This window comes from Strix aluco, chromosome 4, assembly GCF_031877795.1.
Source record: "Strix aluco isolate bStrAlu1 chromosome 4, bStrAlu1.hap1, whole genome shotgun sequence".
NCBI classification, from domain to species: Eukaryota; Metazoa; Chordata; class Aves; order Strigiformes; family Strigidae; genus Strix; species Strix aluco.
The window spans coordinates 7,551,539-7,577,329 of NC_133934.1; the positions used below are offsets into that span (position 1 = coordinate 7,551,539).

Genomic DNA, 25,791 nt, shown 5'->3' on the forward strand with positions numbered 1-25,791 from the left:
ATAGGTATTGTAAAACCAAATCTTTCAAATGGAAGTTTGCTTGAAATGAAATTTACTTAGAAATCCCATCTGAAATTGGAAACACAAACTTTCCTATGGTAAAAAACTAAAAGCAGTTTTACATTGAAATAAGGAAAACGTGAAGTTAAAATTTGTTATGGAAGCCCCTACTCCAGAGGTGTTCACAAAACAGGTGCTTCTCCATCTATTTTAATCTCATTGAAGGGGCACACTTGCCAGTTAAAACTCTTCAGATTAGTTAGCTAAGGAGATGATGTAAGAAAACGAAATCAAACTCAGAGGTAGTAAGAACAATCATTCACTCTTCTGTTTTCTGGGCGAATTAACGCTTTGTCACAGCATCACAAAAAAACCTTCTTTATATTCCCCTTTCTGTTCTAACGTTTTTTTTAGGTCAAGCAAAACATTTCAATCCAAAAGAAAGTTATCATGTACTCAGGGGACTTTATGTGAAAAAAAACAGGTTTTAGTTTTATTACTTTTAAAATAGGCCAGGTAAAGTTAGGGCCAAAACAAAACAAAGGTGCATACTTGATGACTCAGTCATACCAAAATTTTACCATTTACCATAAAATTTCAACTTAAGAGTTATTCTCAAAAGAAATAACCCTTCATTCACAGTCTTCAGTTGCTATTCCGGTGTGAGAGTAAAGGTAGTCTCCACTGTGTTTTGTCTCTTCATCCCAGTTCCCCCACTGAATTCCATTTTGAGAAGAAATCATTGGTACCTAAATCAAATGGTAAACATCTTGAAGTGTGGAATAGATACTGTCTTATTAGCTCAGGAGAGACTGATAGAATGTAATATCCCTCAAACCTTACCCCCTTTCAACAGTGCAAACAAAAAGTGATGTATTTATTAAGAACCTAAATTTGGAATTCTGGAATCAAAAATCCATAGATTTAAACATTTTTTAGGAGTGGGGCTCAACTTTAATACTGTACAGGTGCAACCATTTAAAAATAGAGTTCTGCTGCAGCTCAGTGCCTCACGGCAAGAAATGCTCATTGAATATATAATCATGCTTTGCTTTAACTCTAGTTAATAAAGGCTGTTTATTTATACAATACATTTTAAGCCAAAATTTCTAGAAACAGCAAGAAGCTTTTGTATTCCTGTTTAAAACTACTGTAGATGTTGTTAATCAGCAAGATCAGTGATGTTTTAAACATATTATTCATGCTGAACAGTTAGCTGGTTTATGCCAATTTGACATTTTATAGAAATTACAAATACTTTGATATCCAAAGACTGTGTGAGGCTTCTCCAGATGCTTATTGACAAAAACAATTCACAGATGTTTGCTTATCTTTCTGTTGAATGTCCTCCAAAATTAGTTGAGCCTAGAGTAAGAATACAAGTACAAATGGGAAAAAAATTAGTAAGACTAAAGGAAAGCATTATTCATGTAAATTATCTTAGAACTTATTCAAGGAAGAAAGAAAGTCAAAATTGTCAAAAATTAAAAATAAAACCCATACATTTTGATAAGAACTTTTGCATAGCTCTTTTTATGAATCTAAATATGCTCCTTTGTATTTATATAACAGAATTAGGTTTCTGTTTCAATAAAAGCATTGTTGCCATATTCCAATTTCAGCTACACAGGTGAATGTCCAAAGCATTGTTCTGCATACAAACTGCAATAAACTTGTAAACATATGGCTCAAAGACAACTAATATTTAAGTTCAGTATAGCTGGGTGTTTTTTTAACTTCGATTTCTACTACATTATTTACAGATTCTATCAGGTTCATGCATTATTTCACATGCTATATCACTGTCCAGAAATTCCACAAGAAAAACAGTTATGATGTAAGCTTCCACAAGCTATAAGCATTCATAACTTGAATATGAATGAATTTATTAAAATATCTTTATTTTGGTTTCATGAAGTTTCATGAACTCAAAACTGCTTGGGATGTGTTACTCCTGGAATGGAAAGGTCACATTTATTAATATGGACTCAAAAAATGCTTCATAGTTGAATTATCCTTTTAATGTAAATAACAGAGATTTCACTTATGGTGTAAACTCTGCAATATGAAGAATTAGGTTTCCAAGATGTGATTGGTAAGGGTGCTAGATAACCTCATCTAGGCTCTTTTCCCACAAAAGGTTGGACCAGATGATCTTTCAAGGTGCCTTCCAACATGGGCTGTTCTATGATTTTATGAATTAATCTGCCCCCATGCAATTCCTACCTACACCCCTCTTGGGCTGGTCTCTATGCAGCTACTTTTGCTAGTTTTATGCTGCACTCAACAAATAATACCCTGGACTATCTCCCTTTTTACTGTCACTTGTGGACATTCATGTGGGTGTCTTGACAGTTACATCTGTAAGAAATGTGAAGTTGAGAGAGAAAATTTGGCAAATGACAGAACAGTACTAGGACTGAAAAAATCATGGGAATGGGAAGATTACTACTGAAGTCTGTGACAGGCTAATAAGTAATCAGAAAATAAATAAAGTTAATGTTGTACAGAATATGGGAAAAATCACCAGCAACAAATGACTGTAATTATCATCTAAGTCTTTCCTCCCAAACTGTGAAAATATAGGACATGTGACAGAAGTACAATGAAATAAATAGCAATATTTATAAAACATAAAAATAAAAGACTAGAAAATGCTCTTGTCTTCTTTAATTCTCTTCCCATCATTTCCTTTCTCTTTGCTTTTCTGTTTGGTCTGTTTGATGTAACTATCCAGAGCATCTCTTTTCTACTTTTCTTGCTTCACAGGAAATATAGACTTTATTGTCCTCTCATCATTATCCTTTGGTCCATCCTGCTTCCTCTTTTACACTAATTTTCTGCATTCTTATCTCCATTCTTTGTAAATTCTTTAATCTTCTTCCTCTATAGCCTTTGTTCTGTCCCATGCACTGTTTTGGACCCCTTTTCTACTCCCAACCCTTTTAATATCCTCACCTTTTTTTCTATTCCTTAACACATCTTCCTTCCTGTTCTCTGCCTCATCACATGCTCACTCCCTATCCATTGCTCATTTTCAGAATGAGTTCACTCATTTGTTCATTTGCATTAATATTCCCTAGTTCTAATAAGCAGGTGACTAATACTTCACTATTACTCTCAGAATACTGCAGTTTTCATTTATGTTCATTTTTTTCTCTTCTGGGCGTAGTGAGATGTCAACTGTCACCCACTTTCCACAACACACCATTCAGTCATACAGGAGCTGTTTCCCATTCATTCTTTTCACTACAGACATTTTTGTCCTTCTTTCCCATGTGTCAACTCAACTATTCTGCTTTATTAAAGGAATCCCATTGACTATCTCAGTCTTGCTATGACTCCCACTGAGTTCACTGCACTTCCTCCACTCATGCTTTTCTTTTCTCTACTCCTTAATTGAGTTTTGTTGCAAAATTAGCTTTTGCCAATTTATTATATGCTTTCCATTATTTAGAATCGTTTTTTCTAGAAAACAACAATTATGGACATTATCAGAATTAAATCTCTGTTAAAATACCATTCTGAGGTGAAGCAAAAACACATTTTCACGGTAGATATTCTATTGCACAGAAGACTAAAGCAAAACACGGATCATGAACATCAATATTTTTCATATTTTGCTGATAGCCTACTTCCAATTTTGAAAAATCATTTTCATGTTGCTTAATTTGTTTCTTATTTACTGTTCTCCAGTAAATAAGTAACAAGCATATGTTATGCTGAAAATTTTTCAGGAAGTGTTACATGTTGTTATTTTATAAAATATACTTGCCTAAATGTTGTCTTTGCAGAAGTCCAGAGATGGTGATTGGATGTCTTGTAACAGACAACTGTGGGCAAGGTGATGTAAATGGATACGACTGAGGGGTTCTGAAATCAGAAGTAGCCCATGACCCCCTTCTACTACTTTGTGATCCAGATGATGATGGAAGTGAACATCCACTATGAGGTAGTCTTATAGGTGTGGATCTGTTAATGAAATGAATCCATGGATATGATTTGAGGCTACTTTCACACTACAAGAGATTTCAAAACCACTTAAATTCATAGTGCTAATATTTTAATAGAAAATGCTATAAATTATTGTATTCTACATATTCCATATCAGATTTTTACTTCTTTAGGTTTTTTACTTTAGGTTTTTTCTGCTTTGAAAAAGCAGAAGGACAAAACAAATGATATGAGAATCAGAGATAAAAAAAAGAAATATATTCTTATACATATATTTTCAATTTGTACTAGGAAGATATGTTTGGCTTAATGATTATAGAGAACAAGAGTTTACTTTTTCTGGAACCATTTTAAGTTTTTTCTTGCTGTTAACAATTCTCACAGTTTGAGGCATTTTCAATGTTTAGATGAAAAACCTGAAACACCTGCTACACACTGCATGAAGATGTTCAGGTTATTCAGCGAATAGGTCTTGTGTAGATATTGTGTTGTCATCTCTGATTTTTAAAAGAATTATAAAGCAGACACATTGTTGCACTTTCTTACTATAAAATTACTGTCCTTTGTATAAAAGTACCATGACTGTAGACATCCACAGCTGCAGGAACTCAGATTATCTTGCACATTTTTGAAGAAAGTGATTTCAAAATAAAACCTTCCAACAATAAAAAACACATTCATATAGGTGATAGCTAGCCTGCACAAACATATTTCTTCAAATATAGAATATAACCTTTAAACATACAAATTAATACCCATACAAACAAATTAATACAGGCCAGAGAGAAATTTGTGTCCCATAAGAGATGGTAAAATCTTGAAAAGGTATTTAATTACCTTGTAGATCCCGCTCTACCATTTTGACTTGACATTATTCCAGATGACTGAGAACTTCTGTAGGATATACTACCTGTAAGAATTCAATTTTTGAATTACCCATTTTACTTAGGAGATAACTTTGGAAAAAAAAGATTAGTACTTTAATTACATTATTTGGGACAAATCCATGATCAGTTTATTCAAGAATTAAAAATGGTACACAATTACAATAGACAATGAAAGATAAGGAATTGGCTGACAAAATAAAGTCACCACATCACTTGAGAAAGGATTAAAATAGCCCTAAAAATTAATAATGTGTTTTTACAATTTAGCACATACAAGACATTTGCTGAGGCATGAGTTGTCTTCCAGTACTTCTTGATGGATGAAGATCCACCAAAAGTGAAAGCTAGCAAAAGTCTTTTGCAGTACTCCAACAGAGGGTAAAGTTGAAAAATTGTCTTTAGTCTCAATAGATTGATTCTACATAGAGCTTAGCTGTCACGAGAACATCATATTGCACCATTCCTGCAAATCTTTTTCAAGTTAAACACATATGTTGCTTTCTTTCACCTTCTCTCATCTGTTAGACTATTGTTAAGACTATCAAGATAGCTCTGCTGAGGTCCTCCAGTTCTACGGCTATGCTTTTTTGCCCCATCCATCTCTGAGAAGGAAACTTTCTTCAGTGCACCGTTAAATCATTGTTTCTACTTGCCCTTATTTTTGCAAGTATGCTTTGATTCATTCAGCTTTGTCCACTGCAAAACTTTACGGGTTGATACTGAAATGTGCTGAACACATAACTGTTCTACATATAATTTTACTATCTAATTAAATATCTATTTATATTTAGACACAATAAGAAAAAACAGTTAACCTCAGCTCTTGCTATCTTGTTACCCATAAATTTATAGGCAAGCACGTATTTAGGAAGGAACTGGACATATAAATCAAGCATAACATAGAAAAAGCAATTTTTGCTCCTTCATTACAATTGCATTGTAATTGCATTTGGCTTTGTTTCAGGATGTTTACACCATGTAAAAAGACAAGAGTGCTAAAAGCTCCTTATGTGGCTGGAGATGGATTTTATTAACTGTTGAAGCCAGGTGAAAGACTGCCTGAGAATGGACAATTACAGAAACATGTTGAATATAAAACGAAGAATGAGAGGGACACATGAATGGTAGACCTGCAGAGCATTAGGAATTCTGCAAAACTCCTCACAAATAAACAGTACTCAGAGAAACTGCAACAAATTTCGATAGGCTGTTATTCATGTCTTATTCATATCAGAGTGTTACCCAAGCTCTGCAACAGCCCAGGAATGAAAGGAATCACAGGCAGGTAAAATGTCTTATACCTTAGTGCAGTGATTTGGGCAAAAAACATCTCGCCTTTCTGAAGAAATTCTTGATTTCAACTTAATTACCTTGTTTTTGTTACGAAATACTTTTGTAACATTTAGTTACTTCCCTTTTCGTCATGTGATTTTTCACATGACATTATGGAAAAATTTAATCTCTGGTAACTATAAATAAATCTAATTATTATATATTATAGTAATTAATATTAAATGAATTATAATTATGTTAATAGAGGGTAAACAACATATATTGCAAGTATGCCTGTTCTGTTCAGCCTTACACATTGTTACAGTATTTTCTTTGCAACTGTTGACTGATTGCTCAGCAAAAATCATTTTGGTTATAAGTAATTCACAGCATCACAGAATCATCTAGGTTGGAAAAGACCTTGAAGATCACCTAGTCCAGCCATTAATCTAACACTGACCATTCTCTACTCCACCCTATCCCTCAGTGTTATGTCAACCTGACTCTTAAATACCTCCAGGGATGGGGACTCCACCACTGCCCTGGGCAGCCCATTCCAACGTCCAATAACTCCTTCTGTAAAGAAATACTTCCTAATATCCAGTCTAACCCTGCCCTGGTGCAGCTTGAGGCCATTCCCTCTTGTCCTGTCGCTTGTTACTTGGTTCAAGAGACTCATCCACCCCTCTCTGCAACTTCCTTTCAGGTAGTTGTAGAGGGCGATGAGGTCTCCCCTCAGCCTCCTCTTCTCCAGACTAAACCCCCCCACTTCCCTCAGCTGCTCCTCGTACAACATGTGCTCCAGACCCTGCACCAGCTTCGTTGCCCTTCTCTGGACACGCTCGAGTCATTCAATGTCCTTTTTGTAGTGAGGGGCCCAAAACTGAACACAGTAATCGAGGTGCGGCCTCACCAGTGCCGGAGTACAGGGGCAAGATCACTTCCCTGTCCCTGCTGGCTACGCTATTTCTGATACAAGCCAGGATACCATTGGCCTTCTTGGCCACCTGGGCACACTGCTGGCTCGTGTTCAGCCGGCTGTCAATCAACACCCCCAGGTCCCTCTCTGACTGGCAGCTCTCCAGCCACTCCTCCCCAAGCCTGTAGCGCTGCTGGGGGTTGTGGCCCAAGTGCAGCACCCGGCATTTGGCCTTATTGAAACTCATACGGTTGGCCTTAGCCCATCGCTCCAGCCTGTCCAGGTCTCTCTGCAGAGCCTCCCTACCCTCGAGTAGATCAACACTCCCACCCAGCTTGGTGTCATCTGCAAACTTACTGAGAGTGCACTCGATCCCCTCGTCTAGATCATCAATAAAGATGTTAAACAGGAGTGGCCCCAAAACCGAGCCCTGGGGGACACCACTCATGACCGGCTGCCAACCAGATTTAACTCCGTTCACCACAACAATTTGGGCCGGGCCATCCAGCCAGTTTTTTATCCAGCAAAGCGTGTGCCCATCCAAGTCACGAGCAACCAGTTTTACCAGGAGAATGCTGTGGGAAATGGTGTCAAAGGCCTTACTAAAGTCAAGGTAGACAACATCCACAGCCTTTCCCTCATCCAATAAGCAGGTCGCCCTGTCGTAGAAGGAGATCAGGTTTGTCAAACACGACCTGGCTTTCATAAACCCATGCTGACTGGGCCTGATTGTCTGGTTGTCCCAAATTATTCACAGAACAGAGTAGGTGAGTACTAAAAAGACTTATCTCATTCTTCATCTTTAAACATCGCCCATCTGCTGGATACATGTCTACGTGATAAATTACTTATACCTCAACACAATTCAAGTTTGCTCAGTAAATGGCTAAGGTATGGATTTTAATTTATCAATCCACTTAATGTAATACAACTATTATCCAGTTACAAACTTCATTTTTACTCACCCATACGTCCATCTTGTGGTGGAGTTATTAATGATAATCTTGTTGGACCGGTTGGTGTCTCAGGCTAAATGAATGGCATGGTATTAATTACAGTGTAATAAGTATGTTAATTATTATGGTATTTTAAGCAATAGTGTTACATTTTTGAGGTCTATAAAGCCTGCAGATTTCTGGCACTCTTCGCTGGCAGTTTTGTTTATAGCGCTAAAATACAAAACCTCAGAATTAAGTTACTGTTTTTTAGAGATCTACACTGGGGGAAAAAGTACATGTATTTTAGTTTTATCCCAAGAAGTCCTCTCTGTCGCATTCAGATAAGAAAAATATCAGACACATCATTTTCTGTGCTGAGATTCCATTCTTAAACTAGCATTTGTTCCTGGATGATGCCTCTCCTAATCAGAATAGTAATACAGTGAAAAGCTCCTGCCTTCATTCTCATGTTAGAGATGTCATTCAAAGGTTGCAATTCCCTACTTAAATATGAGGTTCTAACACTGCTTTCAGACCACTGCCTTCTACACCTAGCTTTTTCTTAACATGTGAAGACACTATACACATGTTGATGCCCCTGAGCATAGACAGAAGCAAGATTACCTAGTCAATTTTTTATGAAAGGTGAAAGATAATGACTGGCTTGATTTGTAGTTTAAAAAGCCCCTTTTATCCATCATAAATGAAATTTCATTAATGTTTTGAAAATCACATGTGATATGAAGTTAAGAATGCCAAGTGATTCACCCCTTGTAACTTCAGACATTTGCAATGACAGCATTTACATACAGCCTAATCCCCTGAAATTCTGTTTGTGGTCAAGGAAGAAAAATGGGAATGAGACCAGTAAGTTAGTTTCCTTTAGAATGGAATGAATCACAGATATTAATCCATAGGTTATACTGATGGATATAGGTCTATCTATGGATATAACCAATCCATAGGTTATAAAGGTAATTCTGAGATGATAACATAGATTTGTACCGCAGACATCTACATGAGGTCTGTTGAAGGTGGAAATCTTACATATATTTCCATTCCTTAATATATTAGACCTTAAATTTAATTGCAACTCTCAGTTTCATGCATTAGCAACATTTGTTTTGGAAACAGTTACATTATTATAGTATAAACATACTGAGATTTCAAGAATTTGCCATTTAATTTAGCATTAGAATTTTAAAAGCCTGTATATGGCATGTGGAAAATATAATTCCAGAAATCACTGTTGTGATTTATTTCCTTTTGGTTCCTTTTTGGTGAGCATCTGACTTGTACTAAGTATCAAGCATAGCTGAAATTAGCATGTACATAAGAACTGTTTTGAAGTGGCTGAGGGGGAGGGATCCTATTTTTTGCAGTATTAACAGAGTAGGGGCAATCAAAGCAATCAAAATCATATATATGTACATATAGAGATATATAAACATATATACAAAAAACCCACTTACTTTCCTCATAGGTAAAGGTACAGGATCAATCTCCATTGACTCCATTCTTACAACAAAGGTCAAAATAAGTATGACATTGTAATAAAAATAACACATTCATTATAATGACTAAAAATATGTTATATTCTCATGTTAAATTTGTCTAATAATGGAAAAGCATAATACATAATGCATAACACATATGAGTATTTAGGACTTGTTCCAAATCCCACTAGCAGTAAGAAAATTCTATTAATTGATTCTGAGATTTGGTTTAGACATTTGCAGAGAAAGTTATTTTATGATTAACATTGTTATTCTTGTATTTAAGTCAGAATAAATATGCATATTTATATATTTGTCACTTGTCTTCACAACAAGGGCATTCTGAAATTTTATTTTTTATAAAACACAAAGTCATAGTCACAGGTATAGAAATCTTTTAGCTTGAGCAAGTTGTATGTTAAAATTTAATGAGCCTTACTGGAGTTCATCCCATCTAACTTTAGACAACTATAATGTACATATAGGTGTCTGTACAAGTAATTTAGTTTTTCCCTACAGTCAATGGGAAGAGTTCCTCACTAATTAATCAATTTATCTATCCAGAAAGTCTTTAGAATAAGGTCCATCATGCCTTAGAATTTTCTCCAGTGAATACAAAGGCAATCCATACAAGTTGTTATTATGTACACTTGGATAGATAAGACCCTTCCAATTTCTTTCATACCTACAGAGTTTGCAGAAAAAACCCACAAAATCAGAAAATATACTTATTTTAAACTCACTACAAAAAAAAGGCTTTGTGTATAAAATATGAGTCTGTTGCCACTGTTAACATTGTCATTGAAAATTAACAGATTTGTACCTACATTTCAGAAGTGGAAGGATGACTAGGATGAAGAGAACATGAAGAATAACCATTCTGTTTTCTTGAAGAAACTGAAGTTATTAATAAATTTAATATTAGAACATAACAATATCCAGTGATATGTATTCCTTAGTTAGTATCTTAAACCAACACTTCTTACTAGAAAGTGGATTTCTACTTGTACTGGAAAATGGTTGCTGTGTAGTTTGTTCAGGAGGTTTCATACTAAAGGGGGAAACAGAAGAAACAACAGATATCATTTGAAAGCTGGTTTGGTTAGTTCATTTGTCTAGCTGGTCAATAAAGCATAAAATCAAAGCATTTTATCCATCATAGCTGGATTTAACATGACACTGTTTGCCATGAAGCAAAATAACAATCTATTTGATAAGCTATTAACTTCTTCTCTATATCATAATGTCTGTATCAGTCATTACATGCCCGAAAATTTAGGATAACATTATGGCAAAGTACTTTATAGAACAACAGATGTTAAAATACAACTATTAACTACAGTTGAGCCAAAAATCTTCATTCCAATGTATACATTCCCAAAACTTTAAAAAATCTAGTTATCAGAAGAAACAGTGGCATATTTACGCTATTCACCAACAGCTATGTAAAACTGATACCTTTGCCAATAACCATAAATAGGAGGAATATGTCTACTGGACAGGCAAGGAGAAGCCCTAGGTCACACTCTCTAGGTAGAACCCTAACAAATCTGAAATTCAGTAAGAACTCTGTATTTGGTATAAACAAGATGTTATTTATTTGAGATGCAGGCAAGAAAAAGGAGGCAGTGGATAAAAATATATAAACTATGATAATCCACCACATACATAGCTTCCTTTATACCATTTTTCTTTCAGTTATATCATACCAAGCAGCATAAGAGAGCATAATACAGCATTATGTGCACGTCAGAGTCAAAAGAAAGTCAATACTGGAAAAACACAGAAAAAGAATAAAGAACAACAAAATTTTGCAGTTAAATTTCTGACTTCATGAACTGGTTTATTAAGTAGATTTCATCATCCTTGATCATGAGTGAATCATGAATCATGAGTGGCACTCATGAAGGGCTTCTCTCAAGAAGATGGATCTATAGGGAGAAGTACATTGTAACTATACACTAACTACTCTTACTACCTATATTCACTGAAAGGGAAAAGCAGACCAAGTCTGTTAGGGTTTTTTTTTTTTTCCCAGTAGTTTTAGAAATCTTAGAAAATGGGAAGGATAAAATAGGACATAGAAACTAATGTTATATGGAAAATGTAATCATTTCACCATAGGTGGATCACAGTAGTTCAATCTGATATTTTTTTTTGTTTTGTTTTATGTTTTGGTAGGCAGCTTTTTTAAACAGTAGTAAGATACTACATTTTTCATGTGTTAAATCAATTTAAACACTAGAGTGCTGTATAGGCCACATGGACTTTAAAGCAGAGATAAAAGCAATTAATTCAGGTAAGTATACCATAAATAATGTTAAAAAGGAAACCACAACAATCAAGGGTGAAGAGAGTGTAGAAATGTTATTAGTGATGTCCCCTTCAGTTTAGTGTTGTAACTGATCCTGTTTAATATATCCCAGATGACTCAGGGATAGCCTGCAGTTTGTGAAATCTGAAGACAGAAAGTTCTGAAGATAGAACGTTACATCAATATTGAAAAGAACTACATAATGATTTTTGATATGTGATATTTTCAAATAAATAATTGAGATAAAATTTAATGAAATGAAAAGTAATAGCACAGAGTGCCCTTAGGGATCAATAAGAACTTTGGCTTTAAGTTGGAAATAAGATGAAAAGATTAAGGTGTATCAGTCAGTGAGCTGGCAGATAACAATGGGCTACCTCTTGGTTATCTCCTTGATGCATTTGTGAAAAAAAGACTAATTTAAGATGAGTCAAGAAGTTGATTCTTACTAGAAACAGAGAAGAAGAGAATCATCTTACGAAACTCTGGTAATTTTGTTAATGAGCTAGATTCTAGGACAGATACCATAGTACTTTCCAGGCTGACGCTGTAAAGCCCATTGGAATAAAAAAAACATGTTCATGTATATACAAATAAAAATTTTAAAACTGAATAACTGTATGAAGGAGATTGTTAAAAGATCATTTTTAGAGTTCATTTAGAGTAAATTCAAGTACTGACTTGAATTTAAAAATAAAAGGATTCCTTCCTGACAGGCTTGATTAATGTGAAGAAAATGGACCTGATGACAGACGTGTTCATTTATTTCTGTAAAAATATGCCACTTCTATTATATAACACAATATATGAGAAAGGCAAATAAATCATGACTTTTTTATTGTTTTATCATACTTACTGTTGTCTGATCAGAAAGACTATTTCTCATTTACTTTTGATACATTAAAACTCTTACCATTGTAGCTGATGAATTTGTTGTGTTACTTTCTTGAGAGATTCTTCCAACTTTACCGTCTGTGAGATAATCATAGATTTAAACAAAATCTCTTTGTGTGATATACAACTTCATTTTCATAGAACTAGTATTCTAAAGTGTTGAATGGCTGTTTTCTATTGGTTTTAATCTTAGATATCATTACTATTCTAGATTTACTGGGGCAAGATTATAGCTGTTATATGGATCCATTAAACAGTCAAGTCTGAAAAAGATATACTTTTTGGCAGTTACAGACTTAGTATGATTACCTTTTGTTAAGTGTGCTGGTAATATTGGTTAAATGAATACTAAGACAAGTGCTTAAAGATAGCTTGTGTTTATTTTTCTTCCTCTTTTCCATATCTGATATAAAAGTTATGTTGCATTTAGTATGGAATTATCTGGAAAAAACACCAATATCTGTACAAAATACCAAATACTATGTTCCCATATTTCTCATTTCAGATTCAAAATTTATTCATTTCTTTGCAGTATCTATCTGTAATAAGTTTATGTGAAGAGTATTTCCTATTATGTTATAAACAGAACCAAAAAGATCTCCATTAAAGAATGTTATGTGCTTGCAAAATGGAGGAACATTAAGGTCAAGAACATTAGGTCAGTTCCCTAGTGTGTATATTTTTTACAGTCTTTCATTACATGATCATACATTATATTTTATGAAGGATGTAAAAAATTACTCAATAGCCTCAGTACTGCATCTATATTTTATCCTTAATTTCCGTTGGGTGACCTTAGTCCTTCGTTACTTCACACTATCCATATTTTGATTTGAAGACAAATCATGAATTTTCTTGTTGAATTTTCTTGTTAAATTTTCATGCTTCTCACAATATTATTTGAATTCTCTAATAACATTACCTGATATAGCTTTATAAAATCATATTGTTTGTGGGATATATTATACTCTCTTTGCAGATGTGCAACTCTGCAAAACAGATTAAAGACAACATCTAATTTACATAAGATCTGATTTTTTGGTATTCTTTTTTCTTTTTCCCAATGAGAGCTAGGTTTGATTAAGAAAGTGCAGATGTCAGGAACAATGTACTTTACCCTGTTACTCTGTAGGACTGGATCATTTTAAGACCAAAATGCCGTAAAGAAGGTGAATAACTATTTCAATATCTTTGGGTCCTAGCACAACACGGGCTCTAGACTTGCCAGGAATACAGATAACAAATGCCCATACCACACACCCTCATCTGCACCCCAGTATCTGTACAATTCACAGAAACAGCAACAAAGAAGCTTTTGTCAAGGTCATGAGAGTTGTTGGTTGGCAGTGACAAGGATGACGTAAGGACGGGAACCACAAACAAGATAGCCAAGCATGAGAACCTGGTTGTGAAATTCCCATTTCTCCACCTTTCCCAAAGGACAATACCTCTAGAGTGGAGATTGACAGGAGGAAGCACTTGTGTCAAGGAGTAGATCTGTGCTTCCTCACCTCTCCAGGGTTCATTGCCACTTGCCAAACTGCTTATACCATCAATCATTTTTCTTCATCCTTTTCCCACTCACCTTCATCTCAAAGCCAGTGGCAGGAAGATTCAGACGGACATTATAACCCTGAGTGTGAGTATCTACTCCCACTCTCTCTTCCTGTGTGCCTCTGCCAGCTGTGATCTAGCCTTCCCCAGCTCCTTCAGACTCCCTCCCAGCAGCCCTGAAAGAGGGAGCATTGCTAACTGAAACTCACAGGAAGGAGACAGGTATATCATTGCGCAGGGAAACTCTTCTCTTCCTTGCTCACCTCAGCCTCACTGCCAAACCACTTCTCCACCAAAACAACCTCACCAGTGCTAGCCATAGCTGCACGTAGGGTGTTTAAGACAACCAGCCTCTTCTGACCCTGATCCAATGCAAGCAGTTTTAAAATACTAACAAATACATGAATGGACAAAACAACAAAAACACCCAAAGCAGTGTACCATTGAAAAAACACCCACCTAAATCTTCAGTTATTCTGTACTATCACCTAAACACCTTCCTTAGTTCAAGTAGCGTCCTTTACAACCACTGTTAAATTAATATCTCAACAGTAAATAACTTAGAAACTTATCATCAAATTATCAAGACTCTGCACAGATTCTTCGGAAATAACATTTCTATTTATGCAAAATTCTATTAAGAGCTTTATTTTACTTTGCCTACAGGTTTCAGTTTTACCATCTGGAGTCAGTAAAATAGATTAGAAGGGGGTGTAAAATCATGATTCCTCCATGGCCTGGCTTTGAAAGAAGAGGGTCAGGACTTTGACAGAACTACCCACTCCGCAGTACACTTCTACTGATCCCCAAACGCAGTCACGGGAAAGAGGGGAGAATGGGTCACAAAGCACATAAGTTTCCAAGCTGTTCTATCCATAAGAACCATATCAGATGCCCTCCTCACACATGGAATGGCCAGTTGACCAGCTATATGGGTTTGCCTCTGTCATTTCATACATAGGGCACCTACTGATGGGTTGATTCATCAGCATTGCCAAATAGCTTTAAGCAATATACCTGGCCATGCCCTTAGAAATGAATGAAACAGCCAACTATTTTATCAAATATTTAGAAGTAGCTGAGAAATTAAAAATAAATTTTCTTTCCAACCTACAGAGGAAGAGGCATAGTGACAAATTCAATAACTGTTCTCCACAGAATAATTAATTCTATTCCTCTTCCCATTTCTAATTCAGGGTACTAGCCCTTAGTCTTCTTCTCCATTGCTCAAGCTTATAATTTAATTGGTCAGACCTAGTCTTCTTTTCCTCTAGGCTTATCATCTGAGTACTAATCTCTTTCCACCTCTTACACATTCTCCTCCATAATGTGAATTGGTGTCTTCTTTCCTTGTCCTTTGACTCTTAATTTAATCTTGGTCACCCCACAACTAAAATCTGTTTTATTAGATAATAGTAACCATAATTAATAAAGTCCTCACAGATTTTCAACAATTAAAAGCTGGTATTTATAATGACAGAAATGAGGCAATCCTGATAAATTATTCCAAGTATTCCAATAAAAGGTGAATATATTTTCTAAAAATAAACCAAAGTAGCAAAGTAAACATAAGAAACAAAAATAAGAAAATAAGTTACCTTTTGTCTGTGATATGCTAATAAATGCTTACGATGTTTTTCCTGAAATTCTGAAATCTAAAAATAAATAGTTATATCAAGCTTCACGTAATTACATTTATGCAACCTCAACAAAAAGTGATAAACTATTTCACAGTAGTCAAATTTTTCTTTATTTTAATAAATATTTAACATATCTTCTTTAAATCCTCTCCAACAAAACATTCTAAGTTATTATCAATGATAGAGAAACTCTTATAAAGTTTATTTAATCCAGTATGACCTACCCTAGAGTTGGTAGATTTATTTCACTGAATTTATATTTTAACACTATGTTCAATAACAAGGTAAAGACACAGGAAAGCCAGTTTAGCTGCAGTGTTTCTTATTCATTAGTCCTAAGCAAACACATAAAATTAATGGCACCATAAAAAGTAATGTGTCTAACTGGCAATTATAACTTGCCTTGTAAAAATATTCTGTTAATTAAAAAATAATTGTTAGACACACTGTCTGGTGGTGTGTAAGCACTTTTTGTGTCCAAATGAGGATCATAAACCATGACAGGTTAAAAGTAAAAACATACAAGGTAGGCAAGACAAGAGCTTGAGGAACAAATTACCATAGGCAATAACTTACTAATAAATCTTCCTTTTCACGTGTAAGAAAACTGCCAGAAAATGTGTAGGAATAGAGACAACGGAGAAGAAACACTGTGAGAAGATGAACCCATAGTGACATATCTAATTGAAATGGTTACTTTTTATTCACTGTAGAAGAGCCTGGGATGTTCCCATTGGATACTCATCAAAGGATCAGAAGTCTCTTCAGAAGAACTGATGGAAGAAACAGCCACTCAGAAAGTAATGGCTCTGAGCTGCCTCCCACCACTCAGAAATGCAGTCTTGGGTCTATAAAGGAGAAATCTGCGAAAATGTCAATTCAGTGCTGTGCACCAGTCAAAAAAGCAGATCAGATCTTAGAAGTGTTTAAAAAAGGAATACGAAAGGGAACATCATTATTCCACTTCAAAAATAAAAAAGTATGTTACTATATCCTGAGTCTACTTAACATCTTAGAAAGGATATAGTAGGTCTGGAAATAGTTCAGATTAGCCAGAGATATGTAAGAGCTTCAGTAAAAGAATGAGCACATAGAACATGAAAAAAAAGAGTTGAAGAATGGATGCATTAGCAGTCTAAAACTAATGATTATCACAGATGGAGTGCATGGGAATGGTTATTTTTCCTCTAGAATGGGATTCAAGAGTATCAAATGAAACTAGCAGGTAGCAAGTTAAAATGTGAAAAAGGAAATCATCATCACAGAGTGTATACATCCTGTGGACCTCCCTTCCGTAGTATGTGATAGATGCTAAATATTCAGAAAACATGACAATTGCTTTTGAGTGCAAAGGCACCAACCCCACATTGAGAAATCACTGTGCCACAAACTGTTGAAAGCTAGGAGGCTGTTCTGAAGACGTATCACTACATGCCAGCCTTGTTTTTAAATGCTTTCCTAAGCACCTGCTGTTGTGACAGGACATTAAATTAGATAAACCTTTGCCCTTAACAGAGCACAAGCTGCTCTTATGTCTTTTGATGCTGGTAGAAGTTCTGAGCGTACCTTAATGCCTTAACTGCACTTCAACATGATTCCCATAGGTTATCTCAGGTTACAGAAAACCCACCTTAGACTTTTGAGATCGTGACTTCTTTTCCCTTTCTTTGTCACATTACAGATGTTTGTATTCACATGTGATTGGTGGCACAGCTGTCTGGATTTGTTCAGTTTACAGAATAACTGCTGATCACTGTACATGTTGTTAAAAAGTGTGTATGGAAGGACAGAGGAAGGCTTCTTGTTTACCTTGTGCCCCCTGTGCATCTTAGGAGGAGGAGTGCTGAGGAAAGGGACCATGCCCAGCCTTGGAGAAGTTTGTGAAGCATAGAGTAAAGCAAATGTGAATCCACAGTCACCACTGAAGAAAGCAGGTGATCTTCCCTGGGTTACTTTTCTGCTGGATTGGGAAGATCACCATAAGATCAAACAGGTAGCAGCCCAAGGGAGATGAGAATACACAGTGAAGGTCGCAGATGGGTTCAGGGAGAACGTACTACTACAGTTCCACCTCGAGTGGTTGAAACTGCCATGAAATGCTCAGTAAGAGGGACAAGGACAAGGACAAGTCCCAAAGCCAAGCTGAAGAGATGCAGAAAATCAGGAGGCAATGGGAGTTTACATGTATTCATTTAACCTAGACAGCTACTGAAGTTCTGGACTGGAAACTAAGCCTGAAGGAAAGGATCCTGCCTGGAGTTTACAGAAGGCAGGGAGGAAATTTACCTTGGAATCATTTATTGCATCTATCTGAAAAAAGGCAGACCTGTTTCAATTAAAAAAAAAAAATAAAAAAAAAAAAATGGAGAGATAGCACATTCAGCTCAGGACTTTAGCCAGCTGAGGTTTTCACTCTGTAATTTTTTATTACTGTAATTAGGGCACACTATCTGGGCATGTTTAAGGTTCTGGCAGATCTAATTTTTCATTAATGCTATTGAAAGTGATTTTGCACCATTAAAATAACCAGACTAGTGATCCTCAGAGAGAGTTTGAAAGCATAAGCAGTGACCGCAATAAATAATTTATGCTTTCTTAAGAACTTTGAAACTGTAGAGTTAAGGAAGTAAAGATGGTAATGGGTATACACACCTTTTCAAGCATTCACTCATATATTTTTCCCATTTATATAAAAAACAGTAGAAGTTGCTGATTATTTTATAGAGTTAAAAAGTTTTAAGGCAAATTCACCTGAGTTATTTCTTTTGAATATCTCTTGCATAACGTATCTATTCCCATGAACAGTGACTGAATATCAGGACTTGTCTACCAAGAAAAGAAAGTATACCAAGGTTAGCATTTTTATTTGCAAGTTATACTAAATAAAGCACTTTGCGAAGTGCTCCTTAAATTGATTGATGTATATAAATGAAAAATGGACAGATCAAGAGTAGGATGATAGAGAAATTGAAAACAAGCCCAGTTTTATTTAATAACCTTATTAACCATCTTGAAGGCTTTGTGCTTTTGTTTAAATATATAACGCACATATATACTTATTGTACCTACACACCTATATACTTATTGTAACTAGGACAACAACAATTTCCAGAGGACATTCAAGGAAGCTGTTGTGTCCTCTGGAAGAGGCATTGCCTTCAGACCAACAGCCAAGTTTGTGGCAGTCCCTTTCTGTGCTTTTTGGTTCTCACCATCCCCAGCCACATGGATGCATCTAATAATTAGTTTTGTTACAAAGTCCTTTTTTGGAATAGTTCCAATGCTGACTGGGATCCCTTTATTCTTCCTGCTTGTTGGGCAGCAGAATGCTATCCTAGCATTAAGAAAAAAGCCCTAAAATGATAGTTGAATTTTTCAAGTATTTTATGACTGAGACTTTTAATCAGAGATCATGATGTGGTCTCACAAACATCCATCTGTGTTTTCAGAAAATGCTGAGTAAGTGCTTTGTACCTAAGCTATCATTGTAATAAAGATATAATTATTATTTATGGTGAGAAAGAAATGCTACAAGTTGGACATCTATCCAAATCTACAAAGCAATGTAGATAACTTAGTTAAGTGCTACTTCAATTCAGAATACATGTATTCCTAATTTATTCATAAAAAAAGCAAACAAAATACAACCCCAAAATAGTTACACTAGTTATAGCACTGTTGAAATAGTTAATATTACTAAGAACTAACAGTGATTACATTTCAATTATCTTTTACTGTAACAGTAAAGAGCCTTTAAAAAGTAACCCCATCTACTTGTAAACTGTAAACCTGAAGGTTCTCTTTGATATATTGTGATTGCGTAAAAGACAGTAGGTCTACAACTAGTCAAAAGTTGAATAAAAAAGCAAAAACAATCCCAAGATACTTAGATGATAAAAGAAGATTGTCCCAGAGAAAAGGCATTCTTCATGTAAAGATCCACCTTTCCAAATCCAGTCAAAAAAAAAATGAAAGTGTTGCAGGCAAAATGTAAATTAATTCCAGAAGTACTAAAGAATCTCAGACAGTTTAAAAAACTGAAAAATTAAAGAAAGGTGAATTATTGAAAGAAATAGGAAGCAGGCCACCTGTGAAGGAAGAAACAGTTTTCTAGGCAACTAAGAAAATAGATGTTATCACTTCAATTAAAAATACTGCATTGAAATTGAAAAGAATTGGGCTTCGCTCCATTTGGAAATGCACAAAAAAATAGAGAGACAATATTTTTACCCACTCCAAAAATAGTATAACACTATTATAAAGTCAAATATCCAAGACTAAATAACAGCTGTATTTGCCAAACCTATTTTCAACATGTGCTTCTATATTTTTAATAAGAAGAGGGAATTGAGTCTCATATGTATGAAAAATAACCACATGAGGAGCTAAATTAATAACCTGGATTTGCAGTGGATTTATATCTTTTGTTCCCCCTATTCTGACACCAGCTACTTTGATGTCCTGTATAGCAATTAATCTGAGCAAAGATGGCATGCACTGTTTGGTTACTGTAGAACTGTGCCTGTGGCTGCCAAATGCACTTCTGATTATTGATGAGCTTTACTTGCATTTCTCTCACCAGGGGAACTAAACTGTTTATCCTTGCTTTCCCCAGCTACTAATTTTTATAGAACTCACAGGAGGAAATTAACTGTATTTGAGACTTCCTCTGCTCTTTTGAATTTGGTTGACATTAGCCAAAGCATTCAAAAATTTCCACAGGGTGAACTGGCAGACTGAGAAAGAGAAAAGCAGAAAGACAGATAGCACAGTCTAACCTATCTATGGTATTTAAAGAAAATAAAGACAATTAAATTTCATCCAGAAAAATTGATGTATTCATAAAAATACATTTTGGCATCTTTAAAACTTATTCATAGGAGCCAAGCTCTAGAAACCTATTTAGTGTGCTAACAAAGCAATGACCTTGGTTTAAGTACCTATCAGATCTGAAAAAAGTAAAAATGAAACAGCTTCATTGCTGATTTAAAAACTCTTTAAAATAAAGGTTCATAGAACACTGTTTATATTTTATCTGTTGCATGGAGGAGTAGCAGATGTTAATATGATATTCTGAAATAATGAACAGTGAGATTCTGATTTATCATAACACTTAACCATCCTCTGGGAAAACGCAAGTGGGGATCATGAGATATAGAAGGAAGACATAAAGGTGACAAGCATGCATTACTGTAAAGATGAGAATATTTAATGTGTAATGTTGATTGCCCCAATATACAATTTAATGAGGAGTTTTAACACATTTACCGGACCTCCTACTCATTGGGAATTCTTCCATAGCATCAAGCTCTTAAAGGTTACCAGGTATATTTCCACTTGGGTTCCTGAATTATAGAGCCATGACTTTTTTATATGCATGTTTAATTATCATTCCAATCATTTTATCTGTTCTTAATCAAGCCTAAGCAATCATCATGAATGTCTTTTTTAAAGAATATGGTAATTTGCTTCCTTCCAGTCCTCCAGAGCAGTGGCAGGTTCTAATGAAACATCTAATATTTTTGTTAGTATCACAATCATTGCATTTTTTAATTCCTCCAGTATTTTTGAATTAAATCATCAAGTTCTGTTGAAATGCTGCAATTTAAGACTGATCTAACTTCAAAGTTAGCTTTGTTTTGAGTAAGGTGTTGGACAAGATGACCTCCAGAGGTCCCTGACAACCTAAATTATTCTGTGACTGAAATTAATAACAAAATTTGCAGCCAGGATAGGTGGATAGAAAGCTTATTGAAATACCTCCTTTAGAACTTTTATGAGGGCCTTTTTGATTGGTTTTTGGGTTTGTTTGGTTTTTTTTTTTAATTTGATTATTGTGTGCATTGTTCCTTTGTATTATGTTTGCATTCTGTTGTTTTGCTGTAATGTTTTATTCTCAGTAGCATTGTTTTCTTCAATCTGTTTCAGTTCTGCAAATTCTGTGTTTGCAAACATGAAATAGAGCGTAACGGTTTTTTACTTTGTTACAAACAGTATGTAGAGGTAGAGATTTTTGTATTTAGATATATTTAGATATATTAGCTCAGTTTTAAACATATCTAAAGAAATCATGCCCTTCTTCAAGGTCACGTCTTCAGGGTTAGTCCCAAATTGTCCTCTATTTCATATACTTGATTGTCTTACAGACTTGTAGAACTTTATGAGTTAGCTGCATTGAATGCTCTTAGTATTTTCCTTCTATCATTGTGAGGCAGGCTTGTCTCTTAGGTAGGCATCAGTCTAGGAAAATATAAATGTTTTCACAACCCATTATGAAAGCAAGTAAGGAGAAAATAGTTCCTGGGAGAAATGGAAAAATTAAATCTTTCTAATGATTTCTCAAGAAAGGGAATTAGAAGCTCTTCATTCTGTAGTAAATAACAAAAATTCCCAACAATACTTTGGATCCTCTCTTAATAACATGACCATGAGGAAAATAGTTAAGCTTAAGACAAAACAAAGACAAAACCACCCAATATACTTGAAAACATTGATGCCCCACCATGCAGATTTTCAATTCAGTCCATTACATTAAATAATTCATTACAGTTCACTTTCTCTGATGTACAAATGCCAAAGTCAATAAACATTTTTCCACATTTTGAAAGTAGTGACTGATGTTACACAGTAGTCAGCCATGTTTCTTGAAAAAGGAATGATTTACAGTCCAGCAGAATCTGAAAACTGAAAAAGTCTCTGTAGGCTTTTATTTGAAGAAGTCCACAAAACTAAAAGCTGTATAGTACATAAGTAAACATTCATGTCAGAGTTGGCAAACAAAAGGGAAGTATTTTTGTAATGCAAATCATTTAGCTGTTAAGCAAACTACAGATTAATGTAATACAGCAATATCAAAGCTTCATTTACCTGTTTTGAAAGGACTAATGTACGACAAGAAGTTCTACAGATCAAACATTCATCTTTTTTGCCTGTAAGGTAAAGACATATTTAAAATATACATCAAACTGAATAGATATTGAATAAATTTTTAATAGAATTTGATGCCTAAACCTTTGTTTGGAGTTTGTGGAAGGAATCTGAATGTTATACAAGAAATGCAAATAAACATGAATAAAGAATTTGATTCTATAACCATTACACACAGTTACACAAGGAAAATGTGTGTGAATGTCATCAGATCTTACTTCTGCAAATAAGCATTCATGTAAATGATTCTATGAATATCATTAGTGTCACTGAATGCAGGTGACTTTTAGTTCCGATGATTTAAATAGGACTACTTGCCTGGTTTAATTAAATGTATGCTTAAGTGCACTAATGAGTTAGAGTCAACCAGATATACGACTTTTTAGACTGGAGCCCAGTTTGGTTCTCTTGATAAAATACATGAAATCTTAATTCCAAAGAATTAATATTTTTACCTTGTGAATTTTTCCAGTGAAGAAGTCATCAAATCACTTCTTAAAACTTTATCATTTTTTAAAGTATCTCTTTATTTGCAAACATATTAGCAAATATCTCTAGTAAATTCTATATTATTTCTAGTAAATTCATATTACTACAATATTTATAATTGATCATTTTACTAGCTGCTTCCTTTCTAAGGATTCTAAGAATCAATGTTCATAAACATCTTTAAAGAGTAAATACATTTTCAACCTGCTATTATCATTATTATCGAATTCACAGCAAAAAATATATCTAATATTTCAGGGGGTTTTTTGCCAATCGATATTAATAGCAGAAAGGAAAGCTGTTGTTCAGGTTCTACAGGCCTGCAAGCTGTATTTAGAGACTGCATTTTATGTTCCTCTCTCCTCAACAGCAACCCTGTGAAAACTTTTAGTCAAAAGTTTTTAATTCTGAAATACAGATTGATCACTAATACTGTGTGCCCTTGCAAAACACAGGGCATTTAGCATGACCTCAAAGAGAAAAACATTGATGTTTGTCTGCTATTTTTTTCTATCGAAAAGCAACTTCCTTATTCCACTATCTTTTCCACAGATCTTCATTTAAGCACATCACAGAAGTCCCAGAATATGACTCAGGAATTGCATACAACACACAAGAGCTTTAAAACATCACCTCCAATCCTCCTAATGCTGCTAGAAATTTTCTAGTGTTTTGGTGACAATACTGAGATTTAAAATGTCTTAAGAACACTAGCAAAACCCTGAAAAAATCCTATGTTTTGCAAACTGCTCTTTCACTAATGAAAAATCATGCCCTTTCCAAAATTGGACAGAACTGAATGCCATCTTTTTTCTTTTTTTTTACAATGAGGACATGGATCATAAGCATTCAGACTCAAGTTTTATTAAAGCCTCCAGTTCTCTGTGTCTAAGGGCTTGCTCCGAAAGCCACATTGCTCCAGCCAGATTCATCTAGAGGCAGACACAGGTGTTTTGTACTATTTAAAGACAATCAATAGCAAGAATTGAAAAGGTTTATCAATAACATTTGACTGACAAGGAGAAATACTCAGACCTTTCTTTTTTCAGAAATGTTAATGGTTAAGGTAAATATGTACACACCAGCACTGCCTGACCCGCTGAAGCAGAGGGCCGAGCCGCCCCCGTGCCTGCAGCGGCCATTACCTTTCTGGAGGCAGATCTCACAGATAACATGGCCGCAGCTTGTGAGGCTGAACCGTGGGGTGGGCTTGCGGGGCTCACAGAAGCAGACATTGCAAAAGACCGGGACAGCCATGGGGTGGAGGGGCAGGCGGGTCCGGCAGGGAGCACCAGCTGAGGCAGATGCTGACCCTCCTTGCCGCCCTCAGGGTGAGGCCTACAGGCCTCCTGCCACCATCTTCCTCCAGTCTGAGGCACCCTTGGGCCCTGAGGTGAGGAGTGGCAGCGCCCCTCCCCCGCCCGGGGGGAGGCTGAGGGCGGCAGAGTTTGACCCTCACACCCCCCAAAAAAGGGGGTTTTCAGGCCTCTCACTACCAGACTGGAGAGGTGCCCACGCAGGGGATCCTGAGAGGTTTTTCCCCCTCCCTTCCCTAAATGTGGGCAACTGAACTGGATCAACCACCAGGGCTCTGGGTAGGAGCTTCACCACGAGCCCTGTCCTCCTCACAGAGGTGGCCATGCAGCAGGGGCTGCCATCGGCACAGCAGGTGTGTGGAAAATGGTAGTGGGTTTTCACTTTTAAATGCAGGGATCTGGAAGGTTATTAATTTACTGTCACAGATTTGTTGTTGCTTCTTTTGGTGAGGGAAAGAAGCAAAACAAGGAGTTTTGATTTTAATTTCTTAGACTGAAAAAACACCACGGCTTGCTAATTTCCCTTGATGAAAATCTTGGGGGAAAATTCCCTTACAGACCTTCTTGCAGTGCAGGCTGTAGCTCTGGGTATGACAGACCCACAGACTGCATAGGAGGAACCTCCAGTTTTTAGCTTCGTAAAGACTACTGCCCCCAAAGTGCTTCCCAAAAGAGCTATGATTCAGCTTCTGCTTTATAGAGTTAATTAAAAATCTTGAAGGAGACTGAAAACATTTCATCAAAGATATTTAATTATTATTATAGATAAAGAATGAAGCACTCTCAAGCTATAGTCAAGGCTGCAAGTCTCAGTGCTGTTTTGAGTATAGACCTAATTAATACAGAGGAACATAATCAGCTCCTTTATAAATTCTGACATGGTGCCTGTCCTTTTCGTTTAAAAGCCTAAGTGTATTGTGAGATGAGTTAAGTTCGTCACTGGGATGTAGCTAGGAGCCTTACTCTAAATATCAGCTAAAGTCTGAACCACAACCTTGTAGCAACCCTTTATTAAACTTCCTTCTTGGACTTCACATACTATATGGTTGTAACATATCATTTCTTCTTTCACACCACCAACGATGTTATTACAAGACATGTTGTGAGTGAGTGCTCTACAAAAGTGAATTTAATAACACTTATTTACTGGGCATTTCAAGTGACCGCTCTAAAGTCTCAGAAATTTTAAAT

General features: G+C 35.6%; 1 protein-coding gene across 1 annotated transcript; it reads right to left on the reverse strand.

Annotated features, from left to right (window-relative positions):
- Positions 1–1,327: 1,327 nt before the first annotated feature.
- On the reverse strand, positions 1,328–24,541 carry RNF212 (ring finger protein 212). The gene is made up of 12 exons (XM_074821341.1): positions 24,430–24,541; positions 22,736–22,797; positions 18,620–18,694; positions 15,827–15,883; positions 12,694–12,752; positions 10,453–10,517; positions 10,294–10,363; positions 9,443–9,488; positions 7,998–8,061; positions 4,792–4,864; positions 3,776–3,972; positions 1,328–1,365 (listed from the first exon to the last, which is right to left on the reverse strand). The coding sequence occupies exons 1-12, from the start codon at positions 24,539–24,541 to the stop codon at positions 1,328–1,330; spliced, it is 918 nt and encodes a 305-aa protein (XP_074677442.1).
- Positions 24,542–25,791: the final 1,250 nt, after the last annotated feature.